Source organism: Rhinichthys klamathensis, unplaced genomic scaffold (genome assembly GCF_029890125.1).
Source record: "Rhinichthys klamathensis goyatoka isolate OS25496 unplaced genomic scaffold, OSU_Roscu_1.1 h1tg000281l_1, whole genome shotgun sequence".
Taxonomy (NCBI): domain Eukaryota; kingdom Metazoa; phylum Chordata; class Actinopteri; order Cypriniformes; family Leuciscidae; genus Rhinichthys; species Rhinichthys klamathensis.
The window spans coordinates 6,403,869-6,426,246 of record NW_026606800.1 but is presented as its reverse complement, the minus strand read 5'-3'; the positions used below and the strand labels follow the sequence as shown (position 1 = coordinate 6,426,246).

At 37.7% G+C, this 22,378-nt stretch overlaps 2 protein-coding genes across 13 annotated transcripts in view; both read right to left on the bottom strand.

Annotated features, from left to right (window-relative positions):
• Positions 1 to 5,261: 5,261 nt before the first annotated feature.
• lbr (lamin B receptor) lies at positions 5,262 to 17,349 on the bottom strand. 4 transcript variants are annotated; one of them, XM_056269259.1, is made up of 14 exons: positions 17,206 to 17,349; positions 14,290 to 14,465; positions 13,780 to 13,971; positions 13,310 to 13,396; positions 10,132 to 10,309; positions 9,544 to 9,740; positions 7,901 to 7,955; positions 7,544 to 7,738; positions 7,136 to 7,239; positions 6,840 to 6,965; positions 6,578 to 6,746; positions 6,358 to 6,438; positions 6,146 to 6,268; positions 5,262 to 6,046 (listed from the first exon to the last, which is right to left on the bottom strand). In XM_056269259.1, exons 2-14 carry the CDS (start codon positions 14,452 to 14,454, stop codon positions 5,886 to 5,888), a joined length of 1,833 nt encoding a protein of 610 aa, XP_056125234.1. In that variant the 5' UTR covers positions 14,455 to 14,465; positions 17,206 to 17,349; the 3' UTR covers positions 5,262 to 5,885. The 4 variants fall into 4 exon arrangements, with proteins under 4 accessions (XP_056125234.1, XP_056125235.1, XP_056125236.1 ...); XM_056269260.1 differs by having other exon boundaries at positions 10,132 to 10,312; positions 13,798 to 13,971; XM_056269261.1 differs by having other exon boundaries at positions 13,798 to 13,971.
• Positions 17,350 to 18,823: 1,474 nt separating this feature from the next.
• Positions 18,824 to 22,378, bottom strand: part of enah (ENAH actin regulator) — a 112,277-nt gene continuing 108,722 nt past the window's right edge. For all 9 annotated transcript variants that reach the window (XM_056269535.1, XM_056269534.1, XM_056269532.1 and 6 more), the window contains one exon: positions 18,824 to 21,361. In XM_056269535.1, coding sequence (XP_056125510.1) covers positions 21,324 to 21,361 — 38 coding nt within the window. In that variant the 3' untranslated portion in view covers positions 18,824 to 21,323. The remainder of the gene's footprint in view (positions 21,362 to 22,378) is intronic.

Here is a 22,378-nt window from a genome sequence, read left to right as displayed (position 1 = left end):
AGGTCAGACGGAGCATTGTTAAATGGGATGGCCTATAGCCTACGGAGGACTGTTCTTGTTGCCTAGCAACTGTGACAGCTGCCGTGGGTGAGTGGCAGTAACGTTTGTACTGGACTTTTTTGAAAGTTATATTAAACTCTCTGAAGACAAAACAGGGTTCACAAACTGTCTAATGTTCACCATAGTCCATTTCTGTATATAAATAAAGAGTATAAACTATATATAATTGCAACTTAGTTAGATATAAGTAAACACTTGAACTGCTTTAAAAAAAATTGTATGTCATTAGATATTTGAGTAAGCTGAAACCCAACACTTACGTTTAAAGTGTAAAAGCGTAATTCTGCAATTTCTCCCTACCTCTTAAAGTCCCCGTGAACCGGAAGTTGCAAACGACTTTTTTCCAGTGTTGTGACGTATTTCCGAGAGAAATGGAATACTAAATGAGGCAAAATAGTGGGCGTGGCTTTTTTCCAACTAGCACCTAATTGGATCTAGAACAGTACTTGTTTTCATTCAGCCTGTCTACTGTCAGTTGGAGGGGCGTGGTTACGGATGTTAAGCAGACACCCAAACCATCAAACCTACATCATCAGGGAAGGTCCTCCAATGAAGAGGGGAGGGGAAATTTCAGATTTTGATTAAAGATTACGAAGCCAAAAAATTTTTTTGTGTGGATTGACTTGCATGGATGAATTGTTCACCACAAAACGATCAATTTAGGCAAACAAAGTAAGTATGGTCAATTTTGAATTTATGGGGACTTTAATATTGAGAATGAGAATGTGACGTCACGCGTTTGCATTGTGGGAAGGCGTCGCCATCTTGGAAGGATACGCTATCCGTTGTCATGGTTACTTCGACCGGTTACTTGGTGTGTGGTTACTTCAACTTCGATCTTACATTCTCCTCTTTGCATATCGATGACCCGCCCAACGGGGGAAGGCGATTACATGCGCGCTTCTTACATGCGCTTTTTGAGGCACACACGCACACTAGCACACACATGCAAGGTCTCTCGCTCTCTCCCTCTCTGTCGTGCGCGCGCTACACAGTTTGAACATATTCACGTAGCCTTTCGAAAACCGGGACATTCAGTGTCCCGGCAGAGTGCATAAATTTCCCGGGACAAGTTATTAAAAAGAAGGACAATCCCCGTAAAACCGGGACAGGTGGCAACCCTAGTCGTACATCATTAAAAAAAAAGTGTCTTTTAAAAAAAATTTGCGGTACAGATATATCTATAACAAATTAAACAACTCTAGTTGAATAACAGAGTATTAATTTCGTTCGTTTGTGTTAAATAAAAGGTGAACTGTGCTGAAATGTGTTGCTTTTGAAATCATGCTTTGCTCGCTGTTGCTGCTAGGGTTGCCAACTGTCCCGAATTAGCCGGGACGTCCCGATTTTTGGGCCTAATTTATTTGTCCCGATCGGGACCTCTCTTGTCCCGATTATTGAGTGCTACGCTGATCTGACTGAACAGCAACACGACACGTAAATTAGTTCAAATCTCCTAGAATCTAGAGCTGCGCATGCGAGACAGAACATAGCCTACTGTATGTGCGTCAGCGCCAAACCGTGTAGCGCGGAGAGAGAGAGAGAGACCTGCGAGATACAACCCCCCCCCCCCCCCCCCCTGTCAACAAAACCGAAATCGCCAAAATATAGTAATAGCCTATGTCCCGCATTTTTCTTTTCGGAAGTTGGCAACCCTAGTTGCTGCTGTCAGTTTATTGACAAGCAGTTTCTCTAAATAAAGCTGGCTAGCATTGTTATTTAGTCTCTCCCGATAGAACCCCTTTCATTTCTCTTCCTTCTCCATATCTTCCAAAGAAACTGCGGCGTATCGCTAAACTGTAAACAAATACTAAGCTGCGCTATTTCTAGAATGTTTAGTCGCGCCTCAGTGAAGTTCTTAAAGGAGAACTCCGGCGCAAAATGAACCTTTGGTCTAATTACACATTGTTACCTAGTCAACCGTTATCTGAGATTTGTTTTCATGATTATCGAATGTAAATAGTTTTATCTCTAAAAACAGTTTAGCCTATAAAGCTAGTATAACGCTAGTATATTGGGCATAGTGTAATGACAAATAAAAATCGCTTGTTAATACCACTAACAAGGCTGAAAATAGACCCACACTAACACGGTAGCATAATGAGGGTCCCTACCTTCAAACCGAAGCATTGAGAACTTTGTAAGTGTACAGACAGTTTAATAAGAAGATATTTTAAACATACAGTCAACTTCGCGTATACAGGCAGAAGCCATCTTTGAAATACAGCCTTTACCAGTCGATCTACGAACGCCGATCCAAGTGTGCTGGTGAGAATGTGAACGAGCTATAAGTTGTTATAAGGTGAGCGCGAACAGCAGGCTTGGATCGGCGTTCGTAGATCGACTGGTAAAGACTGTATTTCAAAGATGGCTTCTGCCTGTATACGCGAAGTTGACTGTATGTTTAAAATATCTTCTTATTAAACTGTCTGGACACTGACAAAGTTCTCAATGCTTCGGTTTGAAGGTAGGGACCCTCATTATGCTACCGTGTTAGTGTGGGTCTATTTTCAGCCTTGTTAGTGGTATTAACAAGCGATTTTTATTTGTCATTACACTATGCCCAATATACTAGCGTTATACTAGCTTTATAGGCTAAACGGTTTGTAGAGATAAAACTATTTACATTCGATAATCATGAAAACAAATCTCAGATAACGGTTGACTAGGTAACAATGTGTAATTAGACCAAAGGTTCATTTTGCGCCGGAGTTCTCCTTTAAGGCGTTGCCCCTGCTGGCAACCGATAGCGTCTCCTACCATCATGGCCGACCGGCTCAGACCCCGCCCAAATCGGCACGTGACTCCTCACTCTCAATAGAGGGTATGCGCATGACGTCACCGTCGGCCGGAGTGAATGCGGTCACGCCCACAAGTGGCAAAAAGACTGAGCGGCAGCATTTGTTTTCAGCGTGAATGCCTTGAAAATCACACAAAACACATCTAAAACGGGAAAGAGCTTTGCGATTGACTGTACAACTAGATTTGACCAGAAATCTGAGGTACTGTATATTTTTACAGACTGCAAAAAGCTACAGAACAGACTATATTCTGCATAATTGGATGTTTTTAAATAAACACTGACAAAAAACTATACAAGTTTTAGGGCTGGACGATATGATGATATACAGTATAACATTAATGTAAGTGATCACTCGGATTTAGACCTATCTATATTGTATTTATATAAAACGTTTACAGGCAAATTGTCTTCATTTATTTCCCCGGCGTCGAAATCAGGCACATATAAATGTCAGGAAACACGATTCCTGGCTGCATGTCAATATCCATGGATCACTGGATCTTTGATAAGTTGTAAGGAACACTATATCGAGTCCAACTTTTAGTTTAAACTGATAATAGTTTGTTTTACTCGCGTTTTCGCAGTTTCCCCTATTAACTCCAGTCACGCAGCAGCTCTTCTGCCACTCAGTCCGGCTGAGGGGGGCGTGTTCCGGCGGGGAAGTGACGTTAATGCATTCCCTCTATAGGTAGCTGTTAAAATGTCCGACTCCCTGATCAGTGCCCTGACTACAGAACCAGGGAGATTACTAATTTGAGACGCAGCCTTGGAATTATTTTTGAGAAAATGCCGCACGTGCACCCGACTGACAACAATCAGATCATGTGACCTAATTAACTTGTATTTTCTCACCCATACTATCTGTTGTTCTCTAATTCAGTTAACACGTTTGCTTATATTTGCATATTTATAACATAGATAGCCTACGCACCTGGGTCGCAGATCACAGCGTTGTTTCCTGCGCTGCTTTTCAGCTTCTGCGCTCCACGCAATAACACAAGACAAGATGTAGGCCTATAGTTTGATTAACGAACAAAATACTCTATGGATCTGTTCTTTAGATGATTATCGTTTAAAAGAATTAACATAGGAGTTGCCGATTTTCGTCTGACAAATCATCCAAGCAAGGAATCTCAAGAGTGGATACTGAATCAACAAACTGTCAAACATTTCCGTCTAGCATGTTAAAAAATAATGGAAAGTGCAATGCAAAGAAACGCGTTCTGTGTTCTTCACTGAATGAACCAATCAGAGCGGCTACTATATAATATATAAAATATTTTCACTCTTTTATCAGTAAATCTCACACTCAAGTTTTTGTTATAGCTTACCTAGTCAATTAATTTAGCAGGCCACAAAAAAAAGGAGGCTAGTAGGCTACAAGGTCAATAAAACATTTAAAGCAATATATATTTTTTATATTACCCTCATATTTTACTAAAACATTTTTGTTGGATCTCAGGAAGATTATAACGCTATAAGTGGGTAGTTTGAAAATTTGTGAATTCCCAAAAGTTTATACAAGTGTGCTATTTTTAAACTAAAATGAGAAAGTAGGCTATACTTTCAGTCTACTTTTTGTGTACTTCTCAGAAATATACTTAGAATTACACTACATAGGCTATATGGAATTTACAAATAGTCTAAAAATATGGAAAATAAATAGAACATTTAATATATTTTGTGACAACGAGATACATTTCTTTTGATAACACCTTTATCAGTTACAAGTCATTTGACCAGAGAAGAGTGGAGTTATTGACAGGAAAAAAGTGGAATAAAAAGAGGATGGTAAAAGATAAGCCTAACAACTAGGAAACAAATCAGACTCTCAACAGTCAAATGCAACTTGAAATATCTACAAAACATCTACTAACCTATAAGAAAAGAAATCTGTACATTTCATTTTGCAGCAAGACATGGCAGTCTGTTTGTCTAGAGTGGTTTAATTAATAATGGGTATTAAAAAATGACATTTTACACAAATTGCTGGTCAGATAAACAAAATTGAACTAAATTGAACATTCTAAAATTTAACCAGATAAATAACATTGTACAATGCTTCTTTTCACTGCGATTAAGTAACAGCTCATCTTAGTTATAAACACTTAAAACTCTCATTAGGACAATTATGCCCACAAGTGATATACTTGCATAAAACATATGCATAAGTAATACGTTAAGAAAAGCTTTACATAACACATTCACAGTTGAGCATTGTCATTTTAAATTAAAAAACCTTAATAAAAATGTAAAGAAGTTACGCTACCTTGTACAAGATTGAGGTTCAAAGCTCAGTTTTGTTCACAGCACACAATTAAGAATTTGAAAACAATACTGGGACACTTCACATAGTGCCTGAAAACCAGTTTTCAAAACAAACAAAAAAGTTTTTAAAAAAAATGCTAATTTTTACAGGAAAATCTGAGGTAGCAAAGCCAAATTTTGTGAACTTTGGATAAAAGAAAGTCTTTTAGCATGTTGCATAATGCCTAAAATCCAAACCAAAACTAAATGTTTGTATTAAATATGTACAGAAATTAAGAAAATATAGCTTTTTTTCTTCTTCACAAATTGCTGGTCCTGAGAAAGAACATTACACCTTTTCTTACTATACATATTAAAAAGAATATCCCATCATACACAATATACAAAAGCATTACACAAATTGTCATAACAAAAAGTCAACGGTAAATAGCCAAGCAGATACTTTGAATGTGTATATGTGTACATACGATGAGATGGCAAGTTACGGATTATGCAAAACAAGAAAAAAAGAAGCACATCTGTACAACAATATACATTTTAAGACATCAAGCTCTGAAAACTGAAGCAGGGTCCACAATCCGTAAACATTTTGTGACAAGGCAGAAAATTTGGGTTAAATTTGGTGCTCAATTGCGAAAAAAGTCAAATATTTAAAAAAGACAGCAAGCTGCTAACGACTCATTCCCAGTCTGATGTTCAATGTCATCCTGAGGAAAGCTTTATTTGCCCCGAGTGTCCATAACAGATTGAGTTCTCAGTATATCCCAGGGAAAATGCGGTACGGGACAGCTTTGCAGTACTCTTCCCACGCAGAACCATACTTTTTCCTGCACTGACGCTCGTCCCGTGCATTACGGTGCACCAGCAGAGCGATCAAGTAGATCAGGTAAAAGTACGGGATCAAATGGTTGAATCCTAAAGGAAAAGTCAGATAAAATTGGTGGAATTGAGTCAAAACAGACTGATAAGACAGCTTAATTTCATCAGAAAGGTGAACGGAATCCGATTACTTACCACATGGTAGAGACCATGCAAAACCCATGATGATATCACCCAGGTAATTAGGATGACGGACGAACCCCCAGAGACCAGACACAATAAGACTCTTTCCAGTTGCAGTAGGAATAGTTTTCAGGTCTGATAAGATAAAGATAAAACTATTTTAGACCAAACAGTCTTAACATTGTATGTTTATTCTTTTGTTTTATCCGTTTTAAAACACTTACGAGACACTGCCGGGTCAGAAGGGTTTTTCCTGAAGGCAAACTTCTGAGAGTTGGCTTTCCGGAAAATGTAGTATCCAACTCCTGATGGAGAAGTTAAAAAAGTTTAAAGTTTAAAGTCTGAACATATCAATATCCTGTTCTTATTGGCTGAATTAGCATCTAAATGTAATTTATGGTGTAGCTAAAGAAAAAATAGTGGGAAAATGTGTCAGAAACTGACCATTCATAGTGATGAGGGTAACAATCCAGAATACAGAGAGTTCATTTGGATGGCTGACTAGATAGTACGCTTGACAGGTGAATGTAAAAGGAACAAAAGCCAGATCTCCAAACGTCAACATAAATCCGAAACCATCGTAGACTATATCCATCATGGTCAGAAGTTTCTCCTGAAACACAGAGTGATTTAATTCAAATCAGTTCATGGTTTCCACAATGCATTAAGAAATAATTATGTTTGTTTTGGAAAACCCTTGTTGTACCTCATGCCAAAAACCATCAACAACCCACAGGATCTGGAAGATGTTGACCAGGAGCATCGCTGGAGAGGGATTCTCGAGATTCTGGTGCTTCATTTCAGCGATCAACATTGCAAAGTTAATCAATACCTGTGGAAACAAGCAATAATTATGTTTCTTCTTTAATTGGTTAAAAAAAGAACACTTTAATAAGGAAGAAAAGTTAAGGAATCACAAGAAATCTGAGTGTTACTGACTTCATCTGGCAAATTGCAAAATTTTGACCACAAGAGGGAGCAAAAAACAATAACAATACTCACCCAACCCATCAGGCCTGGGCGCATTTCACAGAAGAACTTAATATCAAAGTTTTTGATGCGGGGATTTAACTCTCTGCCCATAAATAAATCATAAATGATGTAGCCTAGAGGAATAAAAAGAATAATATTTTAAATCTATTAACTGTACCTGACATATAAATCCTTCCTTGCAATCTCTATAAAATGATTTTATTAGAATGCTTATCTAGTAATCATAAACAACTATGACGGGTCTATTTTAACTAGCACTGAGGAAAGTAACAGGAAATACATGACAACTCTGTCTGGATGATCATTTAAACCTGAAAATGGGTATGAGAAACTTTAAAAGCCATAGAAGTGAAAATACTCTGAGCCAAAATGGGAAAAGTCAGTCAACGCAGCTTGATCTCACACTATTCGTCTTACCAGAGTTCCCTCCAGGAGCGAGCTCATCTTCAGACACCCAGCGGGAGCGGACGAACAGATAGACACTGAGAAGAGTGACGATGAGCAGGGCCGAGGTGTAGAACTGCAGGAAGTGAGCATGGATGTAGCTGAGATCCACCTCCTGGTACACGGCAACACCTACTGCCACAGCCGTGAGGAGGAGTGCATAGAAACCTGGCGAAGAACAGAATCTGAGATCGTCAAACAGCTCGCTCACAAATATAGAGATTTTAAAACCAAACTTAAATAAGCTTCATTTTAAGGTTTTTCAATCAATGTCAAAACAAAAACTCAATTTCATTAACATTACACATTATATCAACATTGAAGACTGACCATTAATCCTATATTTCAAGGTTTTCCTGTTCTTGAGAGGCAATCCTTCAACGAGCTGTAGGGTGGAGAGATAGAGAGGCATGCAGGATTTACATGTGACCATTAATCTGTGTGATTATTAACTAAAACTACTAAAAGTTGTTTTTGTTAAATCAAATAAAGCTGATATAAAATAAAAATATTAGATGAAAAACTTAACTTAAAAATGTTGCCTTGGCAATTAACTCAAATATATATTTTTAAAGTTTAAGTATTAAAATTACTAAAACTGAAATAAAAAATAAAATAAAGCTAAATAAATATAAAAAATAATAAAAATGACAAAAGCACATGCACAAAACTGACAATATAACTATAAAAACTATTTCAAAATTTTAATAAATACTATAATAGTATATAAATAATACTAAAATAACATTGGTATAGTGCTGTCATGTTTGATAAAAACAAGCTTATCATATTAATCTTAGTATTCTGCATCATACAAACGATTTCCCTAATATTTCAATCAATATGACTAAAATCGTGATATGAGTAATTACAGTAATCCCAACATGTTTTGGCCAATCCTGTAAATTCTTTATTTGAAAGCCGATAAACGATATATTGGCCAATAAATCAAAATAATTTTAAATAATCTTTTTTTAAATAATTTTTGAAAGCCTGATTACAAAAACAAAAGTCTCACCATTAAAAGCCATGTCCCAAGCACTTCAATATAAATCAAATATATAAAGTACAGTAGCCTAGTCTAAAAAATCTATTGCGTCACAAATAAATAAAACATTGCCTAAATAATGCAAACAAGTCATTGGACAACATTATCATCTTATTGGACCGATAACATTAAAAATGAACATTTATCGGCCGATTCTGTTATGGTGGCCTATATATTGTGCACCCTACATGTAGTAAAGTGTTTATCTATAATCTAAATGAAAGGGACACAATCAAAAATGATTCATAACAAACCAATCTGATAAAAAAGTCTGACAAAGAGCTGTTTTATAAAGGTAAGTGCAAGTTTAAATGTCGCAATTCTGACTTTTTCTCTCAGAATTGCGAGATATGAATTTGCAATAGCAACAAAGATGCCAGAATTGTGTGATATAGTCACAATTGCGTGTTATAAAGTCAGAAGTGCAAGATATAAATCCGCACTCTCTATATACTTTATATCACGAAATTCTGACTTTTTCTTATTATTGCGTGATGTAAAGTCGCAATTGTGAGATATAAACTCGCAATTCTGAGAAAAATTTATTCCCCCCCCCAGAATCAGACTTTATAAATCGCAATTACAAAAGCCAGAATTGCGAGTTTATAATGTTAAATTATTGCTAGGCAACCAGGTCCTTTTTGTTTCATAGAAACCCAGAATCATCTTGAAATAATCTGTTTAACCTCAAACTCAAGGAAAAGCACTGCAATTTTTAGATCCTATCATAATTACCCTTAAGCTGCTGGAAACGAAACCAGATGTTTCCCAGAGAGGCTCTCTATCTGCATGCCACCTCTAGTGATTAATCTAATCTAGCCTGCTTCACTGCAGCTAACAGGCAGGGCAGAAACAAGAGCCACAGAGCTGTGTGGTCATGTGCCTAAACCCGGGTCACGGGGAGTCATGTGATTGGGGACGGTACCTTTCCGAAAGGGAGCAGGGAGAGGACGGCCTGGAAGAGAAGCCAGAGCAGGACGATGCCAAAGACCTGACAGTCCCAGAGAGACTGAAGGGTAGGAAGCTCAAGAGGAAAGCTCTGGAGACTGGCATCCTTCTGCCCACAGAGAATGAGGAGTGCCAACACAGCCACGGGCAACAGAAACATCAGGAAGAACACACCTGAAAGAGAAGAGGAAAGGGGCTCCTTTATTATAATCTTAACCAATGATTTATTTTAAATGTGCCTGAAAATAGGGGGAAATGCACAAAAATAATCAGAGAATTTCAAGACAAGATTGAAATTATTAATATTTACCTGTTTGCTTTACTGTAGATTTAATGTTTGCATTAAAAAAGGCCATATTCTACACTTTTTTGTTTAGCATTTTCTTTTCTTTTTTTATTTGTACTTATGTTAGTTATTTAGTTTCATGACATAATACTAGATAGATGTTGATAAAAAATTGGAAAAAGCCATTTTAAAATGCCCTGGTAAACATTTTGCCCCAAAGATGTGTGCTGTGAATATCTACACAGTACAAAAGTACATTAAATCACTGACAAGACTCACCAACTCTTCCACCAAACTCCAGATCAGTTGTCTTGATGGCAGCAGGTGTTTTAGTTTGCGATAATGCCTCTGTCTCTTCCTTTTTCTCCATCTCTACTGCCTTGCCATCGCCCTGGTCCTTCCTGCGCCGTAGATTGTAGCGTCCACCTGCCTGGTTCTCTGATTCAGTCTCTGTCTTCTGCTGAACATTACAATGAGTCAAGACAGCATACTAAATGTGAACACTTTATTTACTGATCACTAAAGAATACAAACCAATTAAAACAAATTATAATTTCACACCCATTAAAACAGAAACACACGGCTGTTCAAATGTTTGGGGTTAGTAAAATAAATTAATACTTTTATTTGTATTTGATGCATGGCCAAAAGTGACAGTAAAGACATTTATGATACAAAATATTTATATTTCAAACAAAAATATTAAGCAAGCAACACAACTGTTTTCAACATTGATAATAATAAGAATGATAATACTAGAATGATTTCTGAAGGATCATGTAACACTGAAGACTGGAGAAATGGATGCTGAAAATTCAGCTTTGCCATCACAGGAATAAATGCCATTTTGAAATATATTAAAGGGGTCCTATTATGCTTTTTCACTTTTTCAACTTTAGGGTGTATTCACACCAGGAAAGTCCGATAGTTCACTTGCTTTGGTCCGGACCAAATAAATTTTTTTTTTTTTTTTTTTTTTGGTACGGTTCGCTTTCACACTCCTCTTTTTGCAAGTGAACCAAAATTTGTAAACAAAACCACACGTGTGCTAAGGCCGTCTATTCATTGGACAAGGATTCTTAAGTAGGGAAATCAGGAAGTGCAAAAAAGGCTCAGCATGGAGATATTTCGTACTGCAATATTTGTTATTTTACTAATTTTGTGTTATTCTGTACAAACGCAATATGAAGAAACTGCGCAGAAGACGGATAAGGTATAAAGTTTTCATTCATAGTGAGGGGCTATGTTCACACATTCAAATAATGAGATTCTTATAACTGCTAACAAGTGCTGTCGATGTTAACGCTTGCGATTAAGTTTGTCCAGTGCAGCGTCATCCTTGTATTGTAACTATCGTTACATTATATGAACTGCAAAAGCTTTTTTTGCATCTATGCGCGATTATACTAAAGAGAACGCTCTGTATGTGAATGTCCTGATGCACACACTCATTCATTCATTCCATTCCAATGACGCGCACACGACGCGCAGAAAGACGCGCAACAGTATCGTGTGGCCAGACAGCGCGCCGGAATGGAATTCTCTTTCGCACTTGAACAACAATAACACAAACCATTATGCCAAAATCTCCGACTACGGAAGCCTGTTAACTAAAAGGCGCAGTGCTTTCTTGCAATTGGGTCGGTTCATGTTCACACCGTAAACGAACCGTACCAGAGTTCGTTTGGAACCGTACCGAGACCACCTCTTCAGCTGGGTCACGGTTCGGTTGTTTGGTCCGCACCCGAGTTCGATTGCTGTATTCACACCTGCCCAAAAGGTCCGCACCAAGGGGGGAAACGAACTAGAGTTCGATTCAATCGAACCAAACAAGGCAGGTGTGAATACACCCTTAGTTAGTGAGTTATGTTCCTTTTTGAGAATAAAAAAGATCTGCAAGGTTACAAAGCTCAGTCCACTCCAAAGGGAGATATTTTATTTAACAAAATCTTTTCAAGAACTACAACACAATTTTTCAGGCTTTAAGAAGTCATAATGTTCCTCATTTAAATAATACGCGACCATGGAATAAGCAAAAAAGCAGACAAGGCCTGGATGAGCAGCTGCTATGTCAAAGAAACGCTGTTTTTTCCACAACTCATTTGTTTGACCTTCCAAAGGCTGAGGAACTTAGAGTGGTTAAAATGTATTTTATATTTATTTTGAACATTATAATCCCGATGTTTATCTGTGCACAGCACATTTTACAGAGAAAAGCTTCCAGAACCAAGATGCACATAAGCTTCTACTGAAAATGGAGGAGTTTCCACTTTGTCGGGACAATCTGTTGTTTATATATCACAACTTGTAAGTATGTCTTATTATTTGTAGTTGCATTTTCTATGAACAGTTCTAATTATAAGTTGTATGTTGTTGCTACACTCGCCTGTTAGCCAACATTAGTGTTGATATAGTGTTGTTTACTATAGCTTTTGTAAGGCTCCTCCGCCCCTTAGGAAAATGAACCATGTTTTTGTGATCGATTACTGTTTGTATAACCAGTTTTCCGACATATATCATGATTAAATGGGGATAACATCATATCTATAATGTATAAGTAAAACATACCACTCAGAAACATCCTGTGAAACCCATGCTTGCAAAGTCCTTGCATGAAATCTGTTCTGCCCTGTCCTCTTGTTAGTGTTTCGAAATTGCCGCCATCCTTTATATTTATACTAGAGAAAAACAATTATGGAGGGGCGGGACATTTCACGAACACATGCTAAGCGCTGCCAATCACAACAACCTGGGCCAGCTAACCAACCACAGCACATTTCATATTTCAGAAGGAGTGGCTTCATCGAAAACGACGCGTTCGGGACAGACTGGGAAGAGAGGAGCAGTAATAATGTAAAATATGTGAAAAATAATGCGTTTTCTGAACATTCAAGCATAAAAAAATATTATAGTACACCTCAAAAACAAAATCAAGACTTTGTAAAAGGGCATAATAGGACCCCTTTAAAACAGTTAAAATTGCAACAATAAATAACTGCAGCCTTGGTAAACACACAAAATAATTATTTCAAAAGCATTTTACTAACCCCAAACTTTTGAACTGTAGTGTTTATGTGTTACGGCCCCCTTAAAACCACTGCTTCTCAATGTGAGAAACTCTAGTGTCAATAAAATAAAAATATGTGTGTCATGCTTTGACTCAATGTTTCAGTGGCAATTGATCTCACTGTCAGTCTAAGTCAAGAAATGTTACTATTTTGTGACCGCACAACTGTAAGGGTAAAGCAGTCAGGTCATGCTTTGTAAAGCCCATTCAATAGTCCCATGAGGAGAAACATGCTGAAAAACGTGAGGGTATGATTAAACAGAAACCACAGTCAGCTTTAGCTTTGTGTGCACAACTAAATGGGCTCCTGTCACACATGAGAGGCACAACATGCATGCATCATGACATTCCAACCTTCACTAGACCAGTTCCTAACATATAGACCCATACCTCAGTGATTGTGGAAGCTGTATTATCTGTATTATTTTCTTCTTTCTTCTCGTGTTTGCTGTTGCTATTGTTCTCATGTTTCATCGGCTGAGACAGATGACAGTCAAGCACACGTGAGGTGAACCCATGAGGAAAGACAAATAAGATAACAGCATTAAAAGGATTGGGTTAATGGCTCTGAATTAGATTAAACTCCTATACTTAAAATCAACACAAGAATGCCACCACTTGAATAAAACAGATTTTAAAACATATTCAAATAGAACAAAAATATTTTAAATTGCAGTAATATTTCACAGTATTTCTTAAAAAAATGCATCCTGGTGAGAATAAGAGACTTCTTTGAAAAAGAGACTATAGAGTGTGTGTGTGTGAATCTGAACATCCTGGGTTAGACAGATCATGCAAAGAGAAAGAAAGAAATAAAGCGAGCGTGTGTTTGTTTTGTCCTAACAAATGAGTGTCTTTACCACGGGCGTGAGTCGGACCTCCAGCACTTCTTTGAGTTTTTCCCTGCGCACTTGCACATCTGTGGTGCGAGAGGAAGATCGACGGGACGTCCTAGCAGGAGAACGGGAGCGACTACGACGTGGGCGTCCCGGTGAGCGAGAGCGGGATCTGGACCGAGAGCGTGTAACACCCTGCTTAAATATGGCCATGCTCTGCAATAAAGAAAACAATATCCATCCACAAGACACTGCAAGTTAAGTTCAGTTAAATCTCTATTTAACTGCTATTTTCAGAGGCATGGATTAGAACCTAGACATTAATAAAGTTTTAGGATTTTGAAACCTTTGAAGAAATATTATGACATTAAGAAACATTCTAGGTCACTAAAGTAATCATAAGAAAATTAGTCTTTGATCAAGTGAACTCATTTGTACAGATGGTCATATGTTTTGGCTCTCATTGTAGCACAAGAAGCCATTTGAATCATTCTCAAATCATGCTGGAGAACATGTCAGAGAGAGGTTTCATACCGTGATGTCAGATTCCTTCAGCTCCAGCTCAGTACCATCTTTGTAGATGACGGTGTAGAGCCGAGTCTTGCTGTCGTAACTCAGTACCTTGACCTCATAATAAAGGTTACTGCCAGGCCAGCGGCCCATTACAGTATCTCCATTTTGAAACCTTGTAGCCGGCATTCTCGTTTACCTACAAAACAATTAACACAAGATAATAGGTCTGCATCCCAACCAATTCACCATGTTTTTTCCCCCCACAGGAATCAGATTAGTATGATGACATTGTGCATTCTTATGGCCTTTCCAGTTTAACGAACTACTAAACAACACAACAGTCTGGAAATCACACACTACAAACTAAATGCATCAACACTGACTTAATGATAGTATTATGCAGCAGTGCAGACCTTAAAGATGAGGTCAAGTGTGTAACTTCTGTGCCAATAGCATCACCAAACTGATTTTTCAACTGGTTTAAGCACTCAGACAGGTCTTACAAGACAAAGTCTTTCACTGAACAAACTAAAAAAACACATGGTGGGAACTTCAGATGCTAAAACAAAGTTTTGATGTAATCAAAGTGCCACAATGTTTATATTTTTGGGAAATTTTACCCATGAATAGCTTACTTACAGTTGTCTCTGCATATTAAGCTGGGATTTACATGGGAAAAGCAGCACACATCACCTTTAAAAAACATAATGCACATGAGCATGTGTGCTTCAAAACAAACTAACAATCTAAATCTTTCTAGACCTAAAGATTCTGTGTGAATATTTCAGACAGTTCAATGGTAAACCTGGCACGAGGGAAACACCAGAGTAGCTGCACATGGCCTGATGACAATGAAGCGGTGATGTCAGCTGCCATCTCAGAAGTGCTGATGGGTCTGAATTACACATCCACACTGTACTCTCTGCACCCGCACTATTGTTGAGCTCTCAATGGCCTTTATGAGAGGGATTCTACTATCACACAGGTAACAAGCTAACCAAAGAGATGACTTTTACTATCCAGCCACAGACAAAAACAATCCATAAAGAAAGACCAATAGTAATTAATTACTAGCAATAGTATTATATTCACACTTTTCTACTCAACTGGTTCTTTAATTTTGGATCTACAGATAATTTGCCCAATTTGGTGGGTCTCTATCTCTAAGCAGGAATAGTGTCCAAAAACAACATTACAGTACATTCAAAACAAAACAAAAAACAAAAAAATGTTTGCATTATTACTCAACTTTTTAGACATTAATCCTCAAATGAAAAATAAATTAGTATTCAAGCTTAAAAAAACCCAAAACAAGATAAAAAAATAGAAAGAAGTTTGCAACTATTTTTACTGCAATACACTTTGCATAAATAATATATTAATATATAATAAATCCAAAATTAATAATAATGTATTCAAAATGCAGATGTTTTCCTATGTTGCAGTCTAACGATTATGCTTTATTATTATCACATATTTAAAAAAAATTTAAAAACTATCACTTCACCACTGAAAGACAGTAACGCTTGGTGCTGATTTTAAAAAATAGATGTTTAGAAATCCTTGCAAAGAAATTTTGTTGTGACGACCAAACACCACCATAACACGAAGCAGGGCCAGAAACATGTGTAAGTAAAAATTCCGCTCACACGTATAGAAGCATAGGCTATAGTCAAGCAGGCACACTCCGTTATAGGAAACACACACAGATTCTTATTAAAACCACATGAAAAGTACAGCCCATAAAAACATAAGCCATCTACCCTAAACCATCTAATCCCATGAACACATTCCAGACATTCTTGAACCAGAACACACTGACACACACCCAACAGAGTTGAAGTCCAGCACTGCAGAAATCCCATGTGCTTCCAGAGTTGAAGTGAAACTACAGAGCAAAAGATTTAAACTGTGTGAATGTGAGTGGGCGGGGTCTGTTGCCTTTTGTTGTGCAAATGTAATGGCACAAGACCACACACGCGCGCTTTACTATCACTGCCAGGGGCTATTCAAATTAAAACTTACTACAGAAAATCTGACTTAAATAAAGAGTATGCCAGACACTGACCACAATTGTGAAATTTTAATTGTACATTTACAGACAAACGAAATACCTTAGCTTTGTCGGACTGAACATACATCCTGAAATATGTAGCCCAATACAAAAAAGTCAGTAAAATAAATTATTATTGTGTGTATACTTTGTGTTTTTCATGTGATACGGAGGCACACAGAGCATTCACGTGCTGTTCCTTTAACACAGCAAAAGAATGACAGGAATGGAGGGAAAACGTCATGTATTCAAACCATTGTCAGTCCGCATGCGACAGGCTCACATTTAATCAGTATTAATAAACAACGAGTACACAAACCAACTGTTATAATGAGCGAGTGGTGTATTTAATACATATTTACTGTCAAACCACAGTCAAAAGACCATTAAAAGTGGTTACTTAGCGCAAAAGAGTGGAATGACTCACTTGCACTTTTGTGCACATACAAGATAATGAAACCGAAAGGTCCAATATGAAGTAAGACATTAACTTAAACAGATATTAAAAACGAATGCAGAATTTAATTGTGGAGATAAAACATACAAGTTGTGTGGAGTGGACGACAATAAATGCGCGCCGTGCCCAAGTTTCCTGTGTAACGAGCCGGCTGGAAATCGAGTTATCATTCAAATCCAACACCAAAACAATGATAAACAGCTTTATTCACATAAATAAAGAGTATACGTGTTCGGTACATTATATGCAGAAAGTAGTGACTGTTAAAAACAATATATTATGTTTAGCTGCTACTACTTCATAAAGCAAGAGTTGCGGGCGGACCGAGCGCTGATCAAGTTATGTACCGTTAACTACGCAGTCACAATGAAGACATTTCCAGACAAAAAGATTAAACATGCAAAGTGAATTCATTAAGATTTCTTACCTGCAATCGATCTTAATCTCCTAATAATAACTAAAGCTTCTCCACGGAACTTCATAAAATAAAGAATATTGTTTTAAAAACTGGCCCCCGTATTGAATACGTTCCTCCCTCCGTGACCGCTCAACCTACCAGCGACCTTGAGGGCGGGAAGCTCTCTGATTGGCTGTCGAGTCCTGTTTTTAAATTTCTGAATTATCTGATTGGACAGCGGAGAAGTTTGCGTGAGCGTTGATTGGAGACGAGGCATTTGAGTTCGAAGAGTTTTACAAAATGGAGTCCTGTCTTGCGAGACAGATATGAGTGAGAAGAGACAGGATGGACAGCCGACGTCATAAGTTGTGCTTCTACCGCGAAAAATTCTTGTAAATGTTAAATAAATATAACTTACTTCATTAATGTAATGTTTATTAAACTGAAGTTGACGTTCATAACGGGTATTTTTCAGACGTATGCGTTGGATGGTAATGCTTTTGAAATGCATAAACATAAATAAAACGATTCGTCTTATCTGTTGGAAGTGTTCTGGTTTTAATTTTATTTTCAGATTGATTATGTTCATAAATGCTTTTAATCGCCCACTTTGATTTATCATGTTGATTGAAATGTATTTCTGTATTAAAACAGAACCTTGTTTTGTTGTTATGTTATATTAAGCTTGTATCTTGTAGTAAATGTGGTAAGTTAGCCTACCTTAGAAAACAACACTGAATGATCACTATTTAAGTTTAGAGTGAAAACCACAGACTATTACATTTTAAAGTAATATATAGGCCCACTGAGCTTTCAGCCTACAATTTTTAATCATGTGAACTTATAAATTTGTTGGCAACTAACATTGTGAAGTTTAAAATGGATTTCTGTGATAATTTACATTTGTACAGATATTACATTATTAAATTAGGTTTTTATGAGTAATATAAATCTTACTAATATTGAATGTAACTTCTATAATGACTAAATAATGATTCCAATAACTTTCTTTTTACAATAAATTGCTTAATTTAGAAAAATAATCAGTTTGCAGTCTTATTGACCAATCAAACGTGTTCACCACAAACCAGCTTTTCTTAGGTTATGCTGAAAAGTAGGTACACCGTCTCACTCAGTTTCCGTTTTTTGCAAAGTTGCACTGCTTCATATGACTATAGCATTGCCTTTACATGCTCAGTCCTGGAGCGGTCTCGATTTGGGCATTGGTGCTTGAACTGCTAGTAGCTGCTTTCTAGCCCAGTAAGATTGCACTGGAGCTGTGTTAAAGATGAGTATGGTGTTCTATAACGATTTGTGGAACTCATATTTAGTTGCAGTTTTAGTTAGTCCTGTCTTCTTCCTGTTCGCCACAACGGAACAGTGCAGCAGCAAACAGAAAAGCATTTGCCTTCGATGAGGTGTGAAAGTTGGAAGTTATGTCATGTTACCAAGGTGCAAATGAGTAAGAAAGTCATCTTTCGAATCTTACTAAAATAAAATTTGAGTGGATATTAATAATCTGAATGCAATTTAATAAATCCCTTCAGGATGTGTTTGCTGCTTTGAAAGGAAAATACAGTGAAGTAAAACTGGTTTGTCATGTAATCAATTTTTTGCTTTTTAATTCATAAATAAATGCAAACAGCAATGTATTGCAATTTTTATTTAATTTGCTCAAACAAAACAATGTTAGCATGTAAGAAACTTCTAATTAACATGAAACAGTATGGTACAACATGAACGATAAAAAAAAGAGACTGAAAATTGCATTACAAGGACATTCAGTTCAATCTGACAAGCATAATCATAATCTGCTCATAATCGAATCTCAGTGTGCTGACAACACCATCAATGTTTTCCTAATATTGTTCAACTGATTTCCACCACGACAAAGATCATTTCTCAGATCCCACCAGCATACATGGTGTTAACCATAACACAATCCACACTGTAATGCAACAGAAAAATGACACAGAAAAGAAAGTGAATGCATGTTTGATTTTAAACAAAGATCGTAAGTGTCCTTTGTAACTCACTGAAGCAAAATGCAAAACAAATGAATAAAGTTATGGCAGGCCCTAAATTAATACTCTCTATATATACGCTTTTACATTTTTGACATATCAAATGCAACTTCCGAACAAGGCACAAACCATGAAGATCACAAACAGGTTTATCCAGGAATGAATCAACCCTGATCAAAACATTTTGCTCAACCTAAAGACCGATCAACAATAGTTATTTGTCGTCAAAACAAAGGGATCTGAAGAGTGTGACGTTCTAGAGATAACCGTTTAGCTTTGGTGATACTGCCGATCACAAAGTGCCGGCAATCTTGTCAGCAATAGAATCATTTGAACTTCTACGGGGTTTTAAAGTGCAATCAATGCTGTAAACACTCTATACAAACGTTCTTATTCCTTGAGAGATTATTTTCGAGTGATGGTATTGCAAGTGCGCAAGTGACAAAAAAAAACTACAAAGGATTGACAAGTGAGCATGGCATGGGGGAAATGGATAACTGAGGAAAAATCTGATCTGAGAGAACTTCACAAATGTTCTCTGTTATTCTCCTCAAAATTTGCACAGCCTATTATCACACTTCATTATTGTACAAAGATTTCGGTCTTAAAAAGCACATTTCCCAATAAAAGTTCCCTAACAAAAGTGTGTTGGAAGATAAAGCCCCTCTGAAAAAAAGCCAAGTGCCTTCCGGTGTGCAGAAAGGTAAAACAATAAATGATTGGACAAAAAAAAAGTCCCATTTAAAAAGCTATGATGTGCTGCCGGGCCCTCATTAGACACTCCAGACTTGTTTAGTTGGTTAATACTCCATGCAAGATGAATAATTTGCCATACATGATCAATCACATACTTGAATCCAAAGGAAAATGAGTAAAATGTCAAACCCCTGCAAATTTATTATGGCTATAAAGAGGTGTCTGTTGTGAACTGCACTTTTGAGAATGCGTATGGAGAACATTCATACACAGTTTGAGGGCAGAGTGGATGATCGATCAAAAACAAAAAGAAAAAATGCGTAACAATGCTACACTTATTGCTTATGAACTGAAAACAAAATAATTTTTCGTGGCAACCATTTTCCCCTTACCGTTCATAAGAAGACATGCACTGAAATCGAAAGAAATACGAAAAGAGCCTACGGTGAATAAAAAGTTCATAGTATTTCTGGTTAGCACTATCTACAGATACGGTCTGAGCTGACGTTGACGTCAACCTTAACTTCGATTGGCTGAGAGGATTTTGGTAGAGAGCTACAATGATGTACAGTAGAAAGGCATTGTCCTTCGTGATCTTCCCGAACACTTAGCGAACACACAAGACGAAGAAGGTATACAGATAACAGTGGCTCATTAGAGACAGCCTGTCGAGCATTCACTTTTGAAAAGAGAAGTCTGAATAATAATGGAAACCGACCAAAAGCGCGAGTAAGCTACCTGATGTGGTCATGGCGTACATTAGAACAGGTTGACTGAATGACTTGCAGGTATAATGTTTATTTTGTCATCATTTTAATGTACATATTCTGGTTAAAATAGTAGGAAGACAAGCTTAGAGTCCTGCAGCAATAGACCATACTCGTTTAGTTGGCCAGATTCAAGGTTTTGCTCTATACAAGGCCAACTGAGTTAACGTTACTTCACCACCACCATTACCACCTTTTAAAGTCATAAACAAAGCCTGCCCTTTGCTAAACAATGTGCCGTAGAATGAATGTCATCTGCTTGATTTACAATTTCACTCTTCAATGGTTAATACACTATGTAATTCAGTAATAGTTTGTCTATTTTCGTCATTTTCTTTCCACAGTAAAAGTCATCCATTGCATACTGACAGTCACTTCCTTAAGACTGTGTCCTGACTTCCCTCAAGATGGGGCTTTTGGTGTATGGCGTCGCTTTGAGGCGTCTGGTTATCCTCTCGCTGATACGCCTCCTTGTGCCCCCCACGCTCAAAGTTTGTCTTTCCCGGCATCATACTTGACAGATCCACTGAATTAACATGGTTATTGTGATCACCACTGGTTAAAACTGTAATTTTCCATTTTCATTGCTTTTGAGATAACTGAAGCTGACCTCTGAAGAGACAGATTGTGGTTAAAAAAAATACAGGTGCATCTCATCCTCCTATGCAGAGTTTGACTTGCCCAACTCCTCCCTGATTGCTGAAAACACAAAGACGGCAAAAGAATTAGGCACAGTCCTGGCCAGATCTGTTAAGGCCTGTTCACACCGGGACGAATTTTGCGCGCGATATTCGCCGACGTTTAACACCTCGTGACTAAACAAAGGGCGCCAATGTGAGTGTGCACACCGACACGAAAAACGCCACGCGTAAAAGCGTAATTTTTTTAAAAACGCCTCGGGTTCGTTTTTTTAGTTTGACGCGCCGCGTCAAAAACTATCCGGCCAATGAGATTGGCGCTTTTGCTCACGTGTCTGGAGCTTCTGAAGTTACAGTAAAACACAACTTGGGGGCGCTCAAACACAAAACGGTCTTGCCGAGCACACATACGTAACGGCGAAGAAGATATAGCCTACGCCAAGATGCGTCTACACTGCCGGGAAGAAATAAGACGAGGAAGATGCAAGGCAAGATGAATGTAGAGCTGCTGGTCTCGTTGGTGTCGGAACATAAAGAACTACATGACAAACGCGACAGCGACTACAAAAATCTTGATAAAAGAGAATGTTATGGAGTGGTATTGCAGAGCAAATGGGCGCCATCTAATGTCAGGGAATGAATTTGCATGTTCACTCGGCTCATCATCAGCGAAAATCGCTTGGGTGTGAACACAAAAAACGCGTTGAAAAACGCTGCCGAATAACGCGCGCCGATATTCGTCCCGGTGTGTACGAGCCTTTACACTTTACACAAAAAATCTTAAAGCCTGTTCACACCGGGACGAATTTCACGCGCTATATTCGCCGACGTTTAACGCTTCGTGACTAAACAAAGAGCGCCAATGTGAGTGTGCACACCGACGCGAAAAACGGCACATGTAAAAGCGTCATTTTAAAAAAAAAACGCCTCGGGTTAGTTTTTTTAGTTTGACGCGGCGCGTCAAAAACTATCCGACCAATGAGATTGGCGCTTTTGCTCACGTGTCTGGAGCTTCTGTAGTTAGAGTAAAAACACAACTTGGTCAAACACAAAACGGTCTTGCCGAGCACACATACGT

Coding starts and splice junctions, on each gene's coding strand:
- lbr (XM_056269258.1), bottom strand. CDS start 14,454: ATGCCGGCTACAAGGTTTCAAAATGGAGATACTGTAATGGGCCGCTGG. Junction 7,739..7,900: donor CTTGAAATATAGGATTAATG/GTCAGTCTTCAA, acceptor GTTCTTCGCCAG/GTTTCTATGCACTCCTCCTC. Junction 6,269..6,357: donor TTCTGACCCGGCAGTGTCTC/GTAAGTGTTTTA, acceptor TTATCTTATCAG/ACCTGAAAACTATTCCTACT.